At 47.8% G+C, this 15,457-nt stretch overlaps 1 protein-coding gene across 1 annotated transcript in view; it reads left to right on the plus strand.

The window, feature by feature from the left end:
• The window catches only part of unc5a (unc-5 netrin receptor A), a 610,423-nt gene that overhangs the window by 575,294 nt on the left and 19,672 nt on the right, over positions 1-15,457 (plus strand). The window contains exon 13 of the mRNA XM_046325030.1: positions 427-576. Within this exon, the coding sequence (XP_046180986.1) occupies positions 427-576 (150 nt within the window). The remainder of the gene's footprint in view (positions 1-426; positions 577-15,457) is intronic.

The following is a 15,457-nucleotide window of genomic DNA, read 5'->3' on the forward strand; positions in this document are numbered from 1 at the left end:
TTCCTCCTTCTGATTCTCTCTCTGTCTCCCTCTCTCTCTCTCTCTCTCTCTCTCTCTCTCTCTCTCTCTCTCTCTCTCTCTCTCTCTCTCTCTCCTCTCTGTCTCTCTCTCTCTCTCCCTCTGTCTGTCTCTCTCTCTCTCTCTCTCTCTCTCTCTCTCTCCGTCTCTGTCTCTCTCTCTCCCTCTGTCTGTCTGTCTCTCTCTCTCTCTCTCTCTCTCTCTCTCTCTCTCTCTCTCTGTCTCTCTCTCTCTCTCTCTCTCTCTCTCTCTCTCTCTCTCTCTCTCTCTCTCTCTCTCTCTCTCTCTCTCTCTCTCTCTCTCTCTCTCTCTCTCTCTCTCTCTCTCTCTCTCTTTCTCTCTGTCTCTCTCTCTCTGTCTCTGTCTCTGTCTCTCTCTCTCTCTTTCTCTGTGTGTGTCTCTCTCTAGGAGGTGATGCAGATGGAGAGACAGCTAGGTGGTCGTCTGATTGATGAGCCCCACGTCCTGCTGTTTAAAGACAGCTACCACAACCTGCGCCTCTCCATCCACGACATGCCCCAGACACACTGGAGAAGCAAACTACTGTCTGGATACCAGGTGAGTTAGGGGCCAAGTGCTAGGAGTCAGGGGTCAGGGTTAAGATCCATCCACGACATGCCCCAGGCACACTGGAGGAGCAAACTACTGGCTGGGTACCAGGTGAGTTAGGGGTCAAGTGCTAGGGGTCAGGGGTCAGGGTCAAGACCTATCCACGAGCAAACTACTGGCTGGGTACCAGGTGAGTTTAAAATATATTTTCATTGTCAGTTACACCGGATATGTGCAATGAGATGTGTTGTTTGGTCAACCATAGCAGTACTGCATCCCAAGAGCAAATTCAGGATTAATGCCTTGCTCAAGGGCACATCGGCAGTTTTGTTTTACAGCTAATTTCCTGCAATTCTACACATTTTGGAACAGGGTGGAGAGAAATGTTTGATATCTGAGTGACTAACTGTAGTAACCTGGTATATTTATGTTTACCAATAGATGGCAGTATTGACTCAAGACGGGGGTTTGTTGTAACCTGGTATATTTATGTTTACCAATAGATGGCAGTATTGTCTCAGGACGGGGGTTTGTAGTAACCTGGTATATTTATGTTTACCAATAGATGGCAGTATTGACTCAAGACGGGGGTTTGTAGTAACCTGGTATATTTATGTTTACCAATAGATGGCAGTATTGACTCAAGACGGGGGTTTGTAGTAACCTGGTATATTTATATTTACCAATAGATGGCAGTATTGTCTCAGGACGGGGGTTTGTAGTAACCTGGTATATTTATGTTTACCAATAGATGGCAGTATTGACTCAAGACGGGGGTTTGTAGTAACCTGGTATATTTATGTTTACCAATAGATGGCAGTATTGACTCAAGACGGGGGTTTGTAGTAACCTGGTATATTTATGTTTACCAATAGATGGCAGTATTGACTCAAGACGGGGGTTTGTAGTAACCTGGTATATTTATGTTTACCAATAGATGGCAGTATTGACTCAAGACGGGGGTTTGTAGTAACCTGGTATATTTATGTTTACCAATAGATGGCAGTATTGACTCAAGACGGGGGTTTGTAGTAACCTGGTATATTTATGTTTACCAATAGATGGCAGTATTGACTCAAGACGGGGGTTTGTAGTAACCTGGTATATTTATATTTACCAATAGATGGCAGTATTGTCTCAGGACGGGGGTTTGTAGTAACCTGGTATATTTATGTTTACCAATAGATGGCAGTATTGACTCAAGACGGGGTTTGTAGTAACCTGGTATATTTATGTTTACCAATAGATGGCAGTATTGACTCAAGACGGGGTTTGTAGTAACCTGGTATATTTATGTTTACCAATAGATGGCAGTATTGACTCAAGACGGGGGTTTGTAGTAACCTGGTATATTTATATTTACCAATAGATGGCAGTATTGTCTCAGGACGGGGGTTTGTAGTAACCTGGTATATTTATGTTTACCAATAGATGGCAGTATTGACTCAAGACGGGGGTTTGTAGTAACCTGGTATATTTATGTTTACCAATAGATGGCAGTATTGACTCAAGACGGGGGTTTGTAGTAACCTGGTATATTTATGTTTACCAATAGATGGCAGTATTGACTCAAGACGGGGGTTTGTAGTAACCTGGTATATTTATGTTTACCAGTAGATGACAGTATTGACTCAAGACGGGGGTTTGTTGTAACCTGGTATATTTATATTTACCAATAGATGGCAGTATTGTCTCAAGACGGGGGTTTGTAGTAACCTGGTATATTTATGTTTACCAATAGATGGCAGTATTGACTCAAGACGGGGGTTTGTAGTAACCTGGTATACTTATGTTTACCAGTAGATGGCAGTATTGACTCAAGACGGGGGTTTGTTGTAACCTGGTATATTTATATTTACCAATAGATGGCAGTATTGTCTCAGGACGGGGGTTTGTAGTAACCTGGTATATTTATGTTTACCAATAGATGGCAGTATTGACTCAAGACGGGGGTTTGTAGTAACCTGGTATATTTATGTTTACCAATAGATGGCAGTATTGACTCAAGACGGGGGTTTGTTGTAACCTGGTATATTTATGTTTACCAATAGATGGCAGTATTGACTCAAGACGGGGGTTTGTAGTAACCTGGTATATTTATGTTTACCAATAGATGGCAGTATTGACTCAAGACGGGGGTTTGTAGTAACCTGGTATATTTATGTTTACCAGTAGATGGCAGTATTGACTCAAGACGGGGGTTTGTAGTAACCTGGTATATTTATATTTACCAATAGATGGCAGTATTGACTCAAGACGGGGGTTTGTAGTAACCTGGTATATTTATGTTTACCAATAGATGGCAGTATTGACTCAAGATGGGGGTTTGTAGTAACCTGGTATATTTATATTTACCAATAGATGGCAGTATTGTCTCAGGACGGGGGTTTGTAGTAACCTGGTATATTTATGTTTACCAATAGATGGCAGTATTGACTCAAGACGGGGGTTTGTAGTAACCTGGTATATTTATGTTTACCAATAGATGGCAGTATTGACTCAAGACGGGGGTTTGTAGTAACCTGGTATATTTATGTTTACCAATAGATGGCAGTATTGACTCAAGACGGGGGTTTGTAGTAACCTGGTATATTTATATTTACCAATAGATGGCAGTATTGTCTCAGGACGGGGTTTGTAGTAACCTGGTATATTTATGTTTACCAATAGATGGCAGTATTGACTCAAGACGGGGTTTGTAGTAACCTGGTATATTTATGTTTACCAATAGATGGCAGCATTGACTCAAGACGGGGGTTTGTAGTAACCTGGTATATTTATGTTTACCAATAGATGGCAGTATTGACTCAAGACGGGGGTTTGTAGTAACCTGGTATATTTATGTTTACCAGTAGATGGCAGTATTGACTCAAGACGGGGGTTTGTTGTAACCTGGTATATTTATATTTACCAATAGATGGCAGTATTGTCTCAAGACGGGGGTTTGTAGTAACCTGGTATATTTATGTTTACCAATAGATGGCAGTATTGACTCAAGACGGGGGTTTGTAGTAACCTGGTATACTTATGTTTACCAGTAGATGGCAGTATTGACTCAAGACGGGGGTTTGTTGTAACCTGGTATATTTATATTTACCAATAGATGGCAGTATTGTCTCAGGACGGGGGTTTGTAGTAACCTGGTATATTTATGTTTACCAATAGATGGCAGTATTGACTCAAGACGGGGGTTTGTAGTAACCTGGTATATTTATGTTTACCAATAGATGGCAGTATTGACTCAAGACGGGGGTTTGTTGTAACCTGGTATATTTATGTTTACCAATAGATGGCAGTATTGACTCAAGACGGGGGTTTGTAGTAACCTGGTATATTTATGTTTACCAATAGATGGCAGTATTGACTCAAGACGGGGGTTTGTAGTAACCTGGTATATTTATGTTTACCAGTAGATGGCAGTATTGACTCAAGACGGGGGTTTGTAGTAACCTGGTATATTTATATTTACCAATAGATGGCAGTATTGACTCAAGACGGGGGTTTGTAGTAACCTGGTATATTTATATTTACCAATAGATGGCAGCATTGACTCAAGACGGGGGTTTGTAGTAACCTGGTATATTTATATTTACCAATAGATGGCAGTATTGACTCAAGACGGGGGTTTGTAGTAACCTGGTATATTTATATTTACCAATAGATGGCAGTATTGACTCAAGACGGGGGTTTGTAGTAACCTGGTATATTTATATTTACCAATAGATGGCAGTATTGACTCAAGACGGGGGTTTGTAGTAACCTGGTATATTTATATTTACCAATAGATGGCAGTATTGACTCAAGACGGGGGTTTGTAGTAACCTGGTATATTTATGTTTACCAATAGATGGCAGTATTGACTCTGGTATATTTATGTTTACCAATAGATGGCAGTAAGATGGGGGTTTGTAGTAACCTGGTATATTTATATTTACCAATAGATGGCAGTATTGACTCAAGACGGGGGTTTGTAGTAACCTGGTATATTTATGTTTACCAATAGATGGCAGTATTGACTCAAGACGGGGGTTTGTAGTAACCTGGTATATTTATATTTACCAGTAGATGCTTTCTGATTTCCGTAGCTGTTTTCAATGTCTGCTACAGTTGAAGTATGAAGTGAACATACACCTCGGCCAAATACATTTAAACTCAGTTTTTCACCATTTTTGACATTTAATCTTTTAATCTTAATCTAAGACATTTAGTCTTAGGTCAGTTAGGATCACCACTTTATTTTAAGAAATTGAAATGTCGGAATAATAGTAGAGATAATGATTTATTTCAGCTTTTATTTCTTTCATCACATTCCCAGTGGGTGAGAAGTTTTCATACACTCAATTAGTATTTGGTAGCATTGCCTTTACATTTTTTAACTTGGGTCAAACATTTCGGGGAGCCTTCCACAAGCTTCCATAATAAGTTGGGTGGATTTTGGCCCATTCCTCCTGACAGAGCTGGTGTAACCGAGTCAGGTTTGTAGGCCTCCTTGCTCGCACACACTTTTTGAGTTCCTCACATTTTCTATGGGATTGAGGTCAGGGCTTTGTGATGAACACTCCAATACCTTGACTTTGTTGTTCTTAAGCCATTTTGCCTCAACTTTGGAAGTCTGCTTGGAGTCATGGTCCATTTGGAAGACTCATTTGTGACCAAGCTTTAACTTTCTGACTGATGTCTTGAGATGTTGCTTCAATATATCCACATAATTTTCCTACCTCATGATGCCATCTATTTTGTGAAGTGCACCAGTCCCTCCTGCAGCAAAGCACCCCCACAACATGATGCTGCCACCCCCGTGCTTCACGATTGGGATGGTGTTCTTCGGCTTGCAAGCATCCCCCTTTTTCCTCCAAACATAACGATGGTCATTATGACCAAACAGTTCTATTTTTGTTTAATCAGACCAGAGGACATTTCTCCAAAAAGTACGATCTTTGTCCCCATGTGCAGTTGCAAACCGTAGTCTGGCTTTTTTATGGTGGTTTTGGAGCAGTTGCTTCTTCCTTGCTGAGCAAGGAATGTCGATATAGGACACGTTTTACTGTGGATATAGATACTTTTGTACCTGTTTCCTCCAGCATCTTCACAGGGTCATTTGCTGTTGTTCTGGGATTGATTTTCACTTTTCACACCAAAGTACATTAATTTCTAGGAGACAGAACGCTCCTTCCTGAGCGGTATGACGGCTGCGTGGTCCCATGGAGTTTATACTTGTGTACTATTGTTTGTACAGATGAACGGTACCTTCAGGTGTTTGGAAATTGCTCCCAAGGATGAACCAGACTTGTGGGGGTCTACAAAAAAAGATTCTGAGGTCTTGGCTAATTTATTTTTATTTTCCCATGATCTCAAGCAAAAAGGCACTGAGTTTAAAGGTAGGCCTTGAAATACATCCACAGGTACACCTCCAATTGACTCAAATGATGTCAATTAGCCTATCAGAAGCTTCTAAAGCCATGACATAATGATGAAAATTACAGGCCTCTCTCATCTTTGTAAGTGGGAGAACTTGCACAATAGATGGCTGACTAAATATTTTTTTGCCCCACTTGGTGACAAGGATGGGATGAAATCAAACATGTCACAACAGAGACATTGACACTGCAGCAGGTGCTTTCAAAGCATACGTGTGTTTTCAAAGAAGAGCTAGGGACAATAAAAGGGGTCCAGGCTACCGTTCATGTTGCTGCTGATGCTACTCCCAAGATTCTATTGGCCCAGATCCATTCCATGATGCCATGAAGCCTAAAGTGGATGTGGAAATTGACAGACTCTTAGCAGAGGATATACTTATGCCTGTCAAGTTCTCTGAGTGGGCAGCACCAGTTGTTCCCATATTAAACCCAGATGGTTCCGGCAGTGGTGACTACAAGCTGACTGTAAATAGAGTTTCCTCTCTGGAGCTGTACCCCTGTGCCCCTGTACACCTGTACCCCTGTACCCCTGTGCCCCTGTACCCCTGTACCCCTGTACCCCTGTGCCCCTGTACCCCTGTGCCCCTGTGCCCCTGTACCCCTGTACCCCTGTGCCCCTGTACCCCTGTACCCCTGTGCCCCTGTGCCCCTGTACCCCTGTGCCCCTTTGCCCCTGTACCCCTTTGCCCCTGTACCCCTGTGCCCCTGTACCCCTGTGCCCCTTTGCCCCTGTACCCCTGTGCCCCTGTGCCCCTGTGCCCCTGTACCCCTGTGCCCCTGTACCCCTGTGCCCCTGTGCCCCTGTGCCCCTGTGCCCCTGTACCCCTGCACACCTGTACCCCTGTACCCCTGTGCCCCTGTACCCCTGTACCCCTGTACACCTGTACCCCTGTGCCCCTGTACCCCTGTGCCCCTGTGCCCCTGTACCCCTGTACCCCTGTGCCCCTGTACCCCTGTGCCCCTGTACCCCTGTACCCCTGTACCCCTGTGCTTTCAACGTTAACAGGAGGGCAACAGTTCACAAAACTAGATATGACTCATGCATATCAGCAAGTGCTAATGGATTAAAGCTTCACAGAAGTACCTGACTATAAACACCCACAGAGGGATGTTTCCCTATAAAACGCTTACCTTTCAGGGTGTCTTGCACAACTACTATCTTCCAAAGAACCATGGAGGGAGTTCTGCAGGGGATACCCAAGGTAGCGGTTTACCTCAACGACATTCTGGTCACAGGAGTCACGAAGGAGGAGCGTCTCAGAAGGTTTTGAGAAGGATGGCGGAGGTCCCCGGCTGAAGAGGTGCAAGTGTACACTGTTAACTGATGAAGTGCAGTACCTGGGTCACAAGGTGGATGCCAAGGGGTTACACACTGTCAACCTCCCTACCCTCCCCAATCTCTCTACGCTCCCTAACCTCTCTACCCTCCCTACCCTCCCCAACCTCTCTACCCTCCCTAACCTCTCTACCCTCTCTACCCTCCCTACCCTCCCCAACCTCTCTATACTCCCTAACCTCTCTACCCTCTCTACCCTCCCTACCCTCCCCAACCTCTCTACCCTCCCTAACCTCTCTATCCTCTCTACCCTCCCTATCCTCCCCAACCTCTCTACCCTCCCTAACCTCTCTATCCTCTCTACCCTCCCTACCCTCCCTAACCTCCCTAACCTATCTACCCTCCCTACCCTCCCCAACCTCTCTACCCTCCCTAACCTCTCTACCCTCCCTACCCTCCCCAACCTCTCTACCCTCCCTAACCTCTCTACCCTCCCTAACCTCTCTACCCTCCATAACCTCTCTACCCTCCCTAACCTCTCTACCCTCCCCAACCTCTCTACCCTCCCTAACCCCCCTAACCTCTCTACCCTCCCCAATCTCTCTACCCTCCCTAGCCTCTCTACCGTCTCTACCCTCTCTAACCTCTCTAACCTCGCCACCCTCTCTAACCTCTCTAACCTCTCTACCCTCTCTACCCTCTCTAACCTCTCTACCCTCTCTAACCTCTCTAACCTCTCTACCCTCCCTACCCTCCCAAACCTCTCTACCCTCCCTACCCTCCCCAACCTCTCTACCTTCCCTAACCTCTCTACCCTCCCCAACCTCTCTACCTTCCCTAACCTCTCTACCCTCCCCAACCTCTCTACCCTCCCTAACCTCTCTACCCTCCCTAACCTCTCTACCCTCCCTAACCTCTCTACCCTCCCTAACCTCTCTAACCTCTCTACCCTCCCTACCCTCCCCAACCTCTCTACCCCCCTACCCTCCCTGACCTCCCTACCCTCCCCAACCTCTCTACCCTCCCTAACCTCTCTACCCTCCATACCTTCCCCAACCTCTCTACCCTCCCTAACCTCTCTACCCTCCCTAACCTCTCTACCCTCCATAACCTCTCTACCCTCCCTAACCTCTCTACCCTCCCCAACCTCTCTACCCTCCCTAACCCCCTAACCTCTCTACCCTCCCCAATTTCTCTACCCTCCCTAGCCTCTCTACCCTCTCTACCCTCTCTAACCTCTCTAACCTCGCTACCCTCTCTAACCTCTCTAACCTCTCTACCCTCTCTACCCTCTCTAACCTCTCTACCCTCTCTAACCTCTCTAACCTCTCTAACCTCTCTACCCTCCCTACCCTCCCCAACCTCTCTACCCTCCCTAACCTCTCTACCCTCCCTACCCTCCCCAACCTCTCTACCCTCCCTACCCTCCCCAACCTCTCTACCTTCCCTAACCTCTCTACCCTCCCCAACCTCTCTACCCTCCCCAACCTCTCTACCCTCCCTAACCCCCTAACCTCTCTACCCTCCCCAATCTCTCTACCCTCCCTAACCTCTCTACCATCCCTAACCTCTCTAACCTCTCTACCCTCCCTACCCTCCCCAACCTCTCTACCCTCCCTACCCTCCCTGACCTCCCTACCCTCCCCAACCTCTCTACCCTCCCCAACATCTCTACCCTCCCCAACATCTCTACCCTCCCCAACCTCTCTACCCTCCCTATCCTCCCCAACCTCTCTACCCTCCCTAACCTCTCTACCCTCCCTACCCTCCCCAACCTCTCTACCCTCCCTACCCTCCCCAACCTCTCTACCCTCCCCAACATCTCTACCCTCCCCAACATCTCTACCCTCCCCAACCTCTCTACCCTCCCTATCCTCCCCAACCTCTCTACCCTCCCTAACCTCTCTACCCTCCCTACCCTCCCCAACCTCTCTACCCTCCCCAACATCTCTACCCTCCCCAACATCTCTACCCTCCCCAACCTCTCTACCCTCCCTATCCTCCCCAACCTCTCTACCCTCCCTAACCTCTCTACCCTCCCTACCCTCCCCAACCTCTCTACCCTCTCTACCCTTCCTAACCTCTCTACCCTCCCTAACCTCTCTACCCTCCCTAACCTCTCTAACCTCTCTACCCTCCCTACCCTCCCCAACCTCTCTACCCTCCCTACCCTCCCTGACCTCCCTATCCTCCCCAACCTCTCTACCCTCCCCAACATCTCTACCCTCCCCAACCTCTCTACCCTCTCTACCGTCCCTAACCTCCCTAACCTGGTCAGAAAGACCGGAATAACATTTTGCGAAGTCAAAGGTGTTACTGCAATCAGCTGAATTGCTCGTACACTACACAGCAGACAGAGGTCTCATCTTATCGTGTGACGCCTCATCGTATGGTGTGGGGGCGGTGCTGTCACCGCAGAGAAACCTATCGGGTGCAGAGAAACCTATCGGGTTCATGTCAATAACGTTGTGCTCTTGCACCACTCAGCAGACAGAGGTCTCATCTTATCGTGTGATGCCTCATCGTATGGTGTGGGGGCGGTGCTGTCACACCGTATGGAGAATGGTGCAGAGAAACCTATCGGGTTCATGTCAAGAACATTGTCGCTAGCGTCAGAGAAAGTACTCCCAGCTGGACCAGGAAGGACTGGCTGGACCAGGAAGGACTGGCTGGACCAGGAAGGACTGGCTGGACCAGGAAGGACTGGCTGTCATATTCGGAACACAGAGATTCCACAAGTACTTGTACGGGAGAACATTCACTATCGTGACCGACCATACACCTCTGATCTCTCTGTTCCATGAACAAAAGCTAGTTCAACGTTACGCTGTGTGTCTCAGGGCCTACGAGTAGAGAATAATTTACAAGCCAGCTAGATACCATAGAACTGCTGATGCTCTGAGTAGGCTGCCCATTCCACAAAACATCACCTAGGAAGGAGAAAATGACCAAGTCTTGATGATCGATGTGTTGGATGATGGCACTGGTGAACTGGTGAACTGGTGAGGTGAACTGGTGAACACACAAATTAGGCAAACGGACTTCAAAGGATGTGACGCTATCACAAGTGCATGAATTTATCCTGAGAGGACGGCCTACAGTGACAGAGCCTCAGGTCACTACACTCGCCGCTTGGCCTTGAGTGTCCGAGGTGGATGTGTTCTGTGGGGTTCTAGAGTGGTTATCCCACCACAAGGGCGGGGATTGCTACTGAATTTGTTGCATCAGTCGCATCCAGGTATGTCGAGAATGAAAGGCCTAGCGAGGTCATACGTCTGGTGGCCAAAGACCAGGATGTGGACATTGCGGTCAGCCGGTGTGCAGAATGAGCAACAGGAAGTCACACCCCCCCCCCCACTGCGCCATTACATCAATGGGAATGACCAGAAAAACCATGGACACGGCTACATGTGGACTACTCTGGACCTTTCCTAGGAAACATGATCCGTTAACCTCTCTACCCTCTCTAACCTCTCTAACCTCTCTACCCTCTCTACCCTCTCTAACCTCTCTAACCTCTCTAACCTCTCTAACCTCTCTAACCTCTCTATGCTCCCTAACCTCTCTAACCTCTCTACCCTCTCTACCCTCTCTACCCTCTCTAATCTCTCTACCCTCTCTAACCTCTCTAACCTCTCTACCCTCTCTACCCTCTCTAACCTCTCTACCCTCTCTACCCTCTCTAACCTCTCTACCCTCTCTAACCTCTCTACCCTCTCTATCCTCTCTAACCTCTCTACACTCTCTAACCTCTCTACCCTCCCTAACCTCTCTGACCTCTCTACCCTCCCTAACCTCTCTACCCTCCCTAACCTCTCTGACCTCTCTACCCTCCCTAACCTCTCTACCCTCCCTAACCTCTCTACCCTCCCTAACCTCCCTACCCTCCCTAACCTCTCTACCCTCCCTAACCTCTCTACCCTCCCTAACCTCTCTACCCTCTCTAACCTCTCTAACCTCTCTACCCTCTCTACCCTCTCTAACCTCTCTACCCTCTCTAACCTCTCTAACCTCTCTACCCTCTCTACCCTCTCTACCCTCTCTAACCTCTCTACCCTCTCTACCCTCTCTACCCCTCTAACCTCTCTAATCTCTCTACCCTCTCTACCCTCTCTAACCTCTCTACCCTCTCTACCCTCCCCAACCTCTCTAACCTCTCTAACCTCTCTACCCCCCCTAACCTCTCTACCCTCTCTAACCTCTCTAACCTCTCTACCCTCTCTAACCTCTCTACCCTCTCTAACCTCTCTACCCTCTCTACCCTCCCCAACCTCTCTAACCTCCCCAACCTCTCTAACCTCTCTACCCTCTCTACCCTCTCTAACCTCTCTACCCTCTCTAACCTCTCTACCCTCTCTACACTCCCCAACCTCTCTAACCTCTCTAACCTCTCTAACCTCTCTACCCTCTCTACCCTCTCTAACCTCTCTACCCTCCCTAACCTCTCTAACCTCTCTACCCTCTCTACCCTCTCTAACCTCTCTACCCTCTCTACCCTCTCTAACCTCTCTACCCTCTCTAACCTCTCTAACCTCTCTACCCTATCTACCTTCTCTAACCCCTCTAACCTCTCTACCCTCTCTAACCTCTCTACCCTCTCTACCCTATCTACCCCTCTAACCTCTCTACCCTCTCTAACCTCTCTAACCTCTCTACCCTCCCTAACCTCTCTATCTCTCTACCCTCCCTAACCTCTCTACCCTCCCTAACCTCTCTACCCTCCCTAACCTCTCTACCCTCCCTAACCCCCTACCCTCCCTAACCCTCTACCCTCCCTAACCTCTCTACCCTCCCTAACCTCCCTACCCTCTCTACCCTCTCTAACCTCTCTAACCTCCCTAACGTCTCTACCCTCCCTAACCTCCCTACCCTCCCTAACCTCTCTAACCTCTCTACCCTCCCCAACCTCTCTACCCTACCTAACCTCTCTACCCTCTCTAACCTCTCTACCTCCCCTAACCTCCCTACCCTCCCTAACCTCTCTAACCTCTATACCCTCCCTCTCCCCAACCCTCTACCCTCCCTAACCTCTCTACCCTCTCTAACCTCCTACCTTCCCTAACCTCCCTACCCTCCCTAACCTCTCTACCCTCTCTAACCTCTCTACCCTCCCTAACCTCTCTACCCTCCCTAACCTCTCTACCCTCTCTAACCTCTCTACCCTCCCTAACCTCTCTACCCTCCCTAACCCCTCTACCCTCCCTAACCCCTCTACCCTCCCTAACCTCTCTACCCTCCCTAACCTCCCTACCCTCTCTACCCTCTCTAACCTCTCTAACCTCCCTAACGTCTCTACCCTCCCTAACCTCCCTACCCTCCCTAACCTCTCTAACCTCTCTACCCTCCCCAACCTCTCTACCCTACCTAACCTCTCTACCCTCTCTAACCTCTCTACCTTCCCTAACCTCCCTACCCTACCTAACCTCTCTAACCTCTATACCCTCCCTACCCTCCCCAACCTCTCTACCCTCCCTAACCTCTCTACCCTCTCTAACCTCTCTACCTTCCCTAACCTCCCTACCCTCCCTAACCTCTCTACCCTCTCTAACCTCTCTACCCTCCCTAACCTCTCTACCCTCCCTAACCTCTCTACCCTCTCTACCCTCTCTAACCTCTCTACCCTCCCTAACCTCTCTACCCTCCCTAACCTCTCTACCCTAATGACCTGTATGTTCAGTACCAGATGTCTTTTTCATCTTATTCCCAAACCTGACTTGACAACATGGAAGGATCTATTTGGCCAATACAAGAATATGGAGCTGCAGCTCAATCCATTGAGGATTTTTTAGGACCCGTTTACTATGATCATTAGAAGTAGACAAAGAATAAAGAAGACACGTGGATCAGATCCGAGCTCCAATTCCAGTTCCATCCGTGGATCAATACTTAAACCAACAGGACAATTAAAACAACGTAAAAAAAAAAAACGTATTTTCGTGTCTGGTGTCGTCAGTCCAAGAAGCCCTCTTAAGATTCTACACCAACAACATCAAAGGGGATCCTATCCCACAAGCAAAAGCTTTTCAGCGGACCCTCTCTTGACAGCGGCTAGAAAACATTGACGTTTCAGAGTTCATTTCCTGCATTTCTACCCATTTTGGCGGAAAGAAAAATGTGCAGTTTTACAGCGAATTTAATGCAATTCTACACATTTTGCCATAGGGTAGAGGAACATGTTTGCAAGTGATATGAAAGGAGTGCATTTTGCCATAGGGTAGAGGAACATGTTTGCAGTGATATGAAAGGAGTGCATTTTGCCATAGGGTAGAGGAACATGTTTGCAGTGATATGAAAGGAGTGCATTTTGCCATAGGGTAGAGGAACATGTTTGCAGTGATATGAAAGGAGTGAATTTTGCAAAGATTACTACAAGTTTAAATAACTGGCGAGACGCATTTACCAATTTACACATTTTTTTTTGCAGACATGGGCAAGTTGAGTGACAAAACAAGAGAAAAACTGCTGATGGACAACAGCATGAGTATGTTCTAGTACTCAGTAAGCTGAGACCCCAACTTAAAATTAATTGTTTCGTTTTTTGGAAATCGCCCTGCCCTATATAGAGCCCTATAGCCCCTGGTCCTCCCTGCCCTATATAGAGCCCTATAGCCCCTGGTCCTCCCTGCCCTATATAGAGCCCTATAGCCCCAGGTCCTCCCTGCCCTATATAGAGCCCTATAGCCCCTGGTCCTCCCTGCCCTATATAGAGCCCTATAGCCCCTGGTCCTCCCTGCCTTATATAGAGCCCTATAGCCCCTGGTCCTCCCTGCCCTATATAGAGCCATATAGCCCCTGGTACTCCCTGCCTTATATAGAGCCCTATAGCCCCTGGTCCTCCCTGCCCTATATAGAGCTCTATAGCCCCTGGTCCTCCCTGCCCTATATAGAGCCATATAGCCCCTGGTCCTCCCTGCCCTATATAGAGCCATATAGCCCCTGGTCCTCCCTGCCCTATATAGAGACCTATAGCCCCTGGTCAACCCTGCCCTATATAGAACCATATAGCCCCTGGTCCCCCCTGCCCTATATAGAGCCCTATAGCCCCTGGTCCTCCCTGCCCTATATAGAGCCCTATAGCCCCTGGTCCTCCCTGCCCTATATAGAGCCCTATAGCCCCAGGTCCTCCCTGCCCTATATAGAGCCCTATAGCCCCAGGTCCTCCCTGCCCTATATAGAGCCCTATAGCCCCAGGTCCTCTCTGCCCTATATAGAGCCCTATAGCCCCTGGTCCTCCCTGCCCTATATAGAGCCATATATAGAGCCATATAGCCCCTGGTCCTCCCTGCCCTATATAGAACCATATAGCCCCTGGTCCTCCCTGCCCTATATAGTGCCCTATAGCCCCTGGTCCTCCCTGTCCTATATAGTGCCCTATAGCCCCTGGTCCTCCCTGCCCTATATAGTGCCCTATAGCCCCTGGTCCTCCCTGCCCTATATAGAGCCCTATAGCCCCTGGTCCTCCCTGCCCTATATAGAGCCCTATAGCCCCTGGTCCTCCCTGCCCTATATAGAGCCATATATAGAGCCATATAGCCCCTGGTCCTCCCTGCCCTATATAGAGCCCTATAGTCCCTGGTCCTCCCTGCCCTATATAGAGCCATATATAGAACCATATAGCCCCTGGTCCTCCCTGCCCTATATAGAGCCCTATAGCCCCTGGTCCTCCCTGCCCTATATAGCCCCTGGTCCTCCCTGCCCTATATAGCCCCTGGTCCTCCCTGCCCTATATAGAGCTATATGGCCCCCTTAGTGGACTACATAGGGAATATGATGTAATTTGGGACACAGACATTATCTCTGTGTTTGGTAACTAGTACATTTGAGTCCTTTACCTGACTATAATGTACACGAGTGGTTTAACGAATCAACATGAGGTTCTCAAAGCCTTTTGACCACATTTTTTAAAATGGCTAGAGACACAAATATCTCTTCAATGCTGCCTGAGATGAAGATCCCTTTGTGGTCCTTTTTCAGAAATGTTCAGTTTTAATTGAATGTTGTCTGGGTTTATCTTGCGTTGATAATTTGAAATATTTCTAGGATAGAGGGAGTTGGAGAGAGAGTCAGGGACTTGCCAGACTTCTGCCTAAAAACCATTGTGGCCTTGCTTCAGGCTTAGTGGATCAGTATGCCGTGCCTTCAGAGAGGGGGGACTGTGTGTGTGTGTGTGTGTGTGTGTGTGTGTGGCAGCCTCCAC

The sequence above is a fragment of the Oncorhynchus gorbuscha genome, linkage group LG23, assembly GCF_021184085.1.
Source record: "Oncorhynchus gorbuscha isolate QuinsamMale2020 ecotype Even-year linkage group LG23, OgorEven_v1.0, whole genome shotgun sequence".
NCBI lineage: Eukaryota > Metazoa > Chordata > Actinopteri > Salmoniformes > Salmonidae > Oncorhynchus > Oncorhynchus gorbuscha.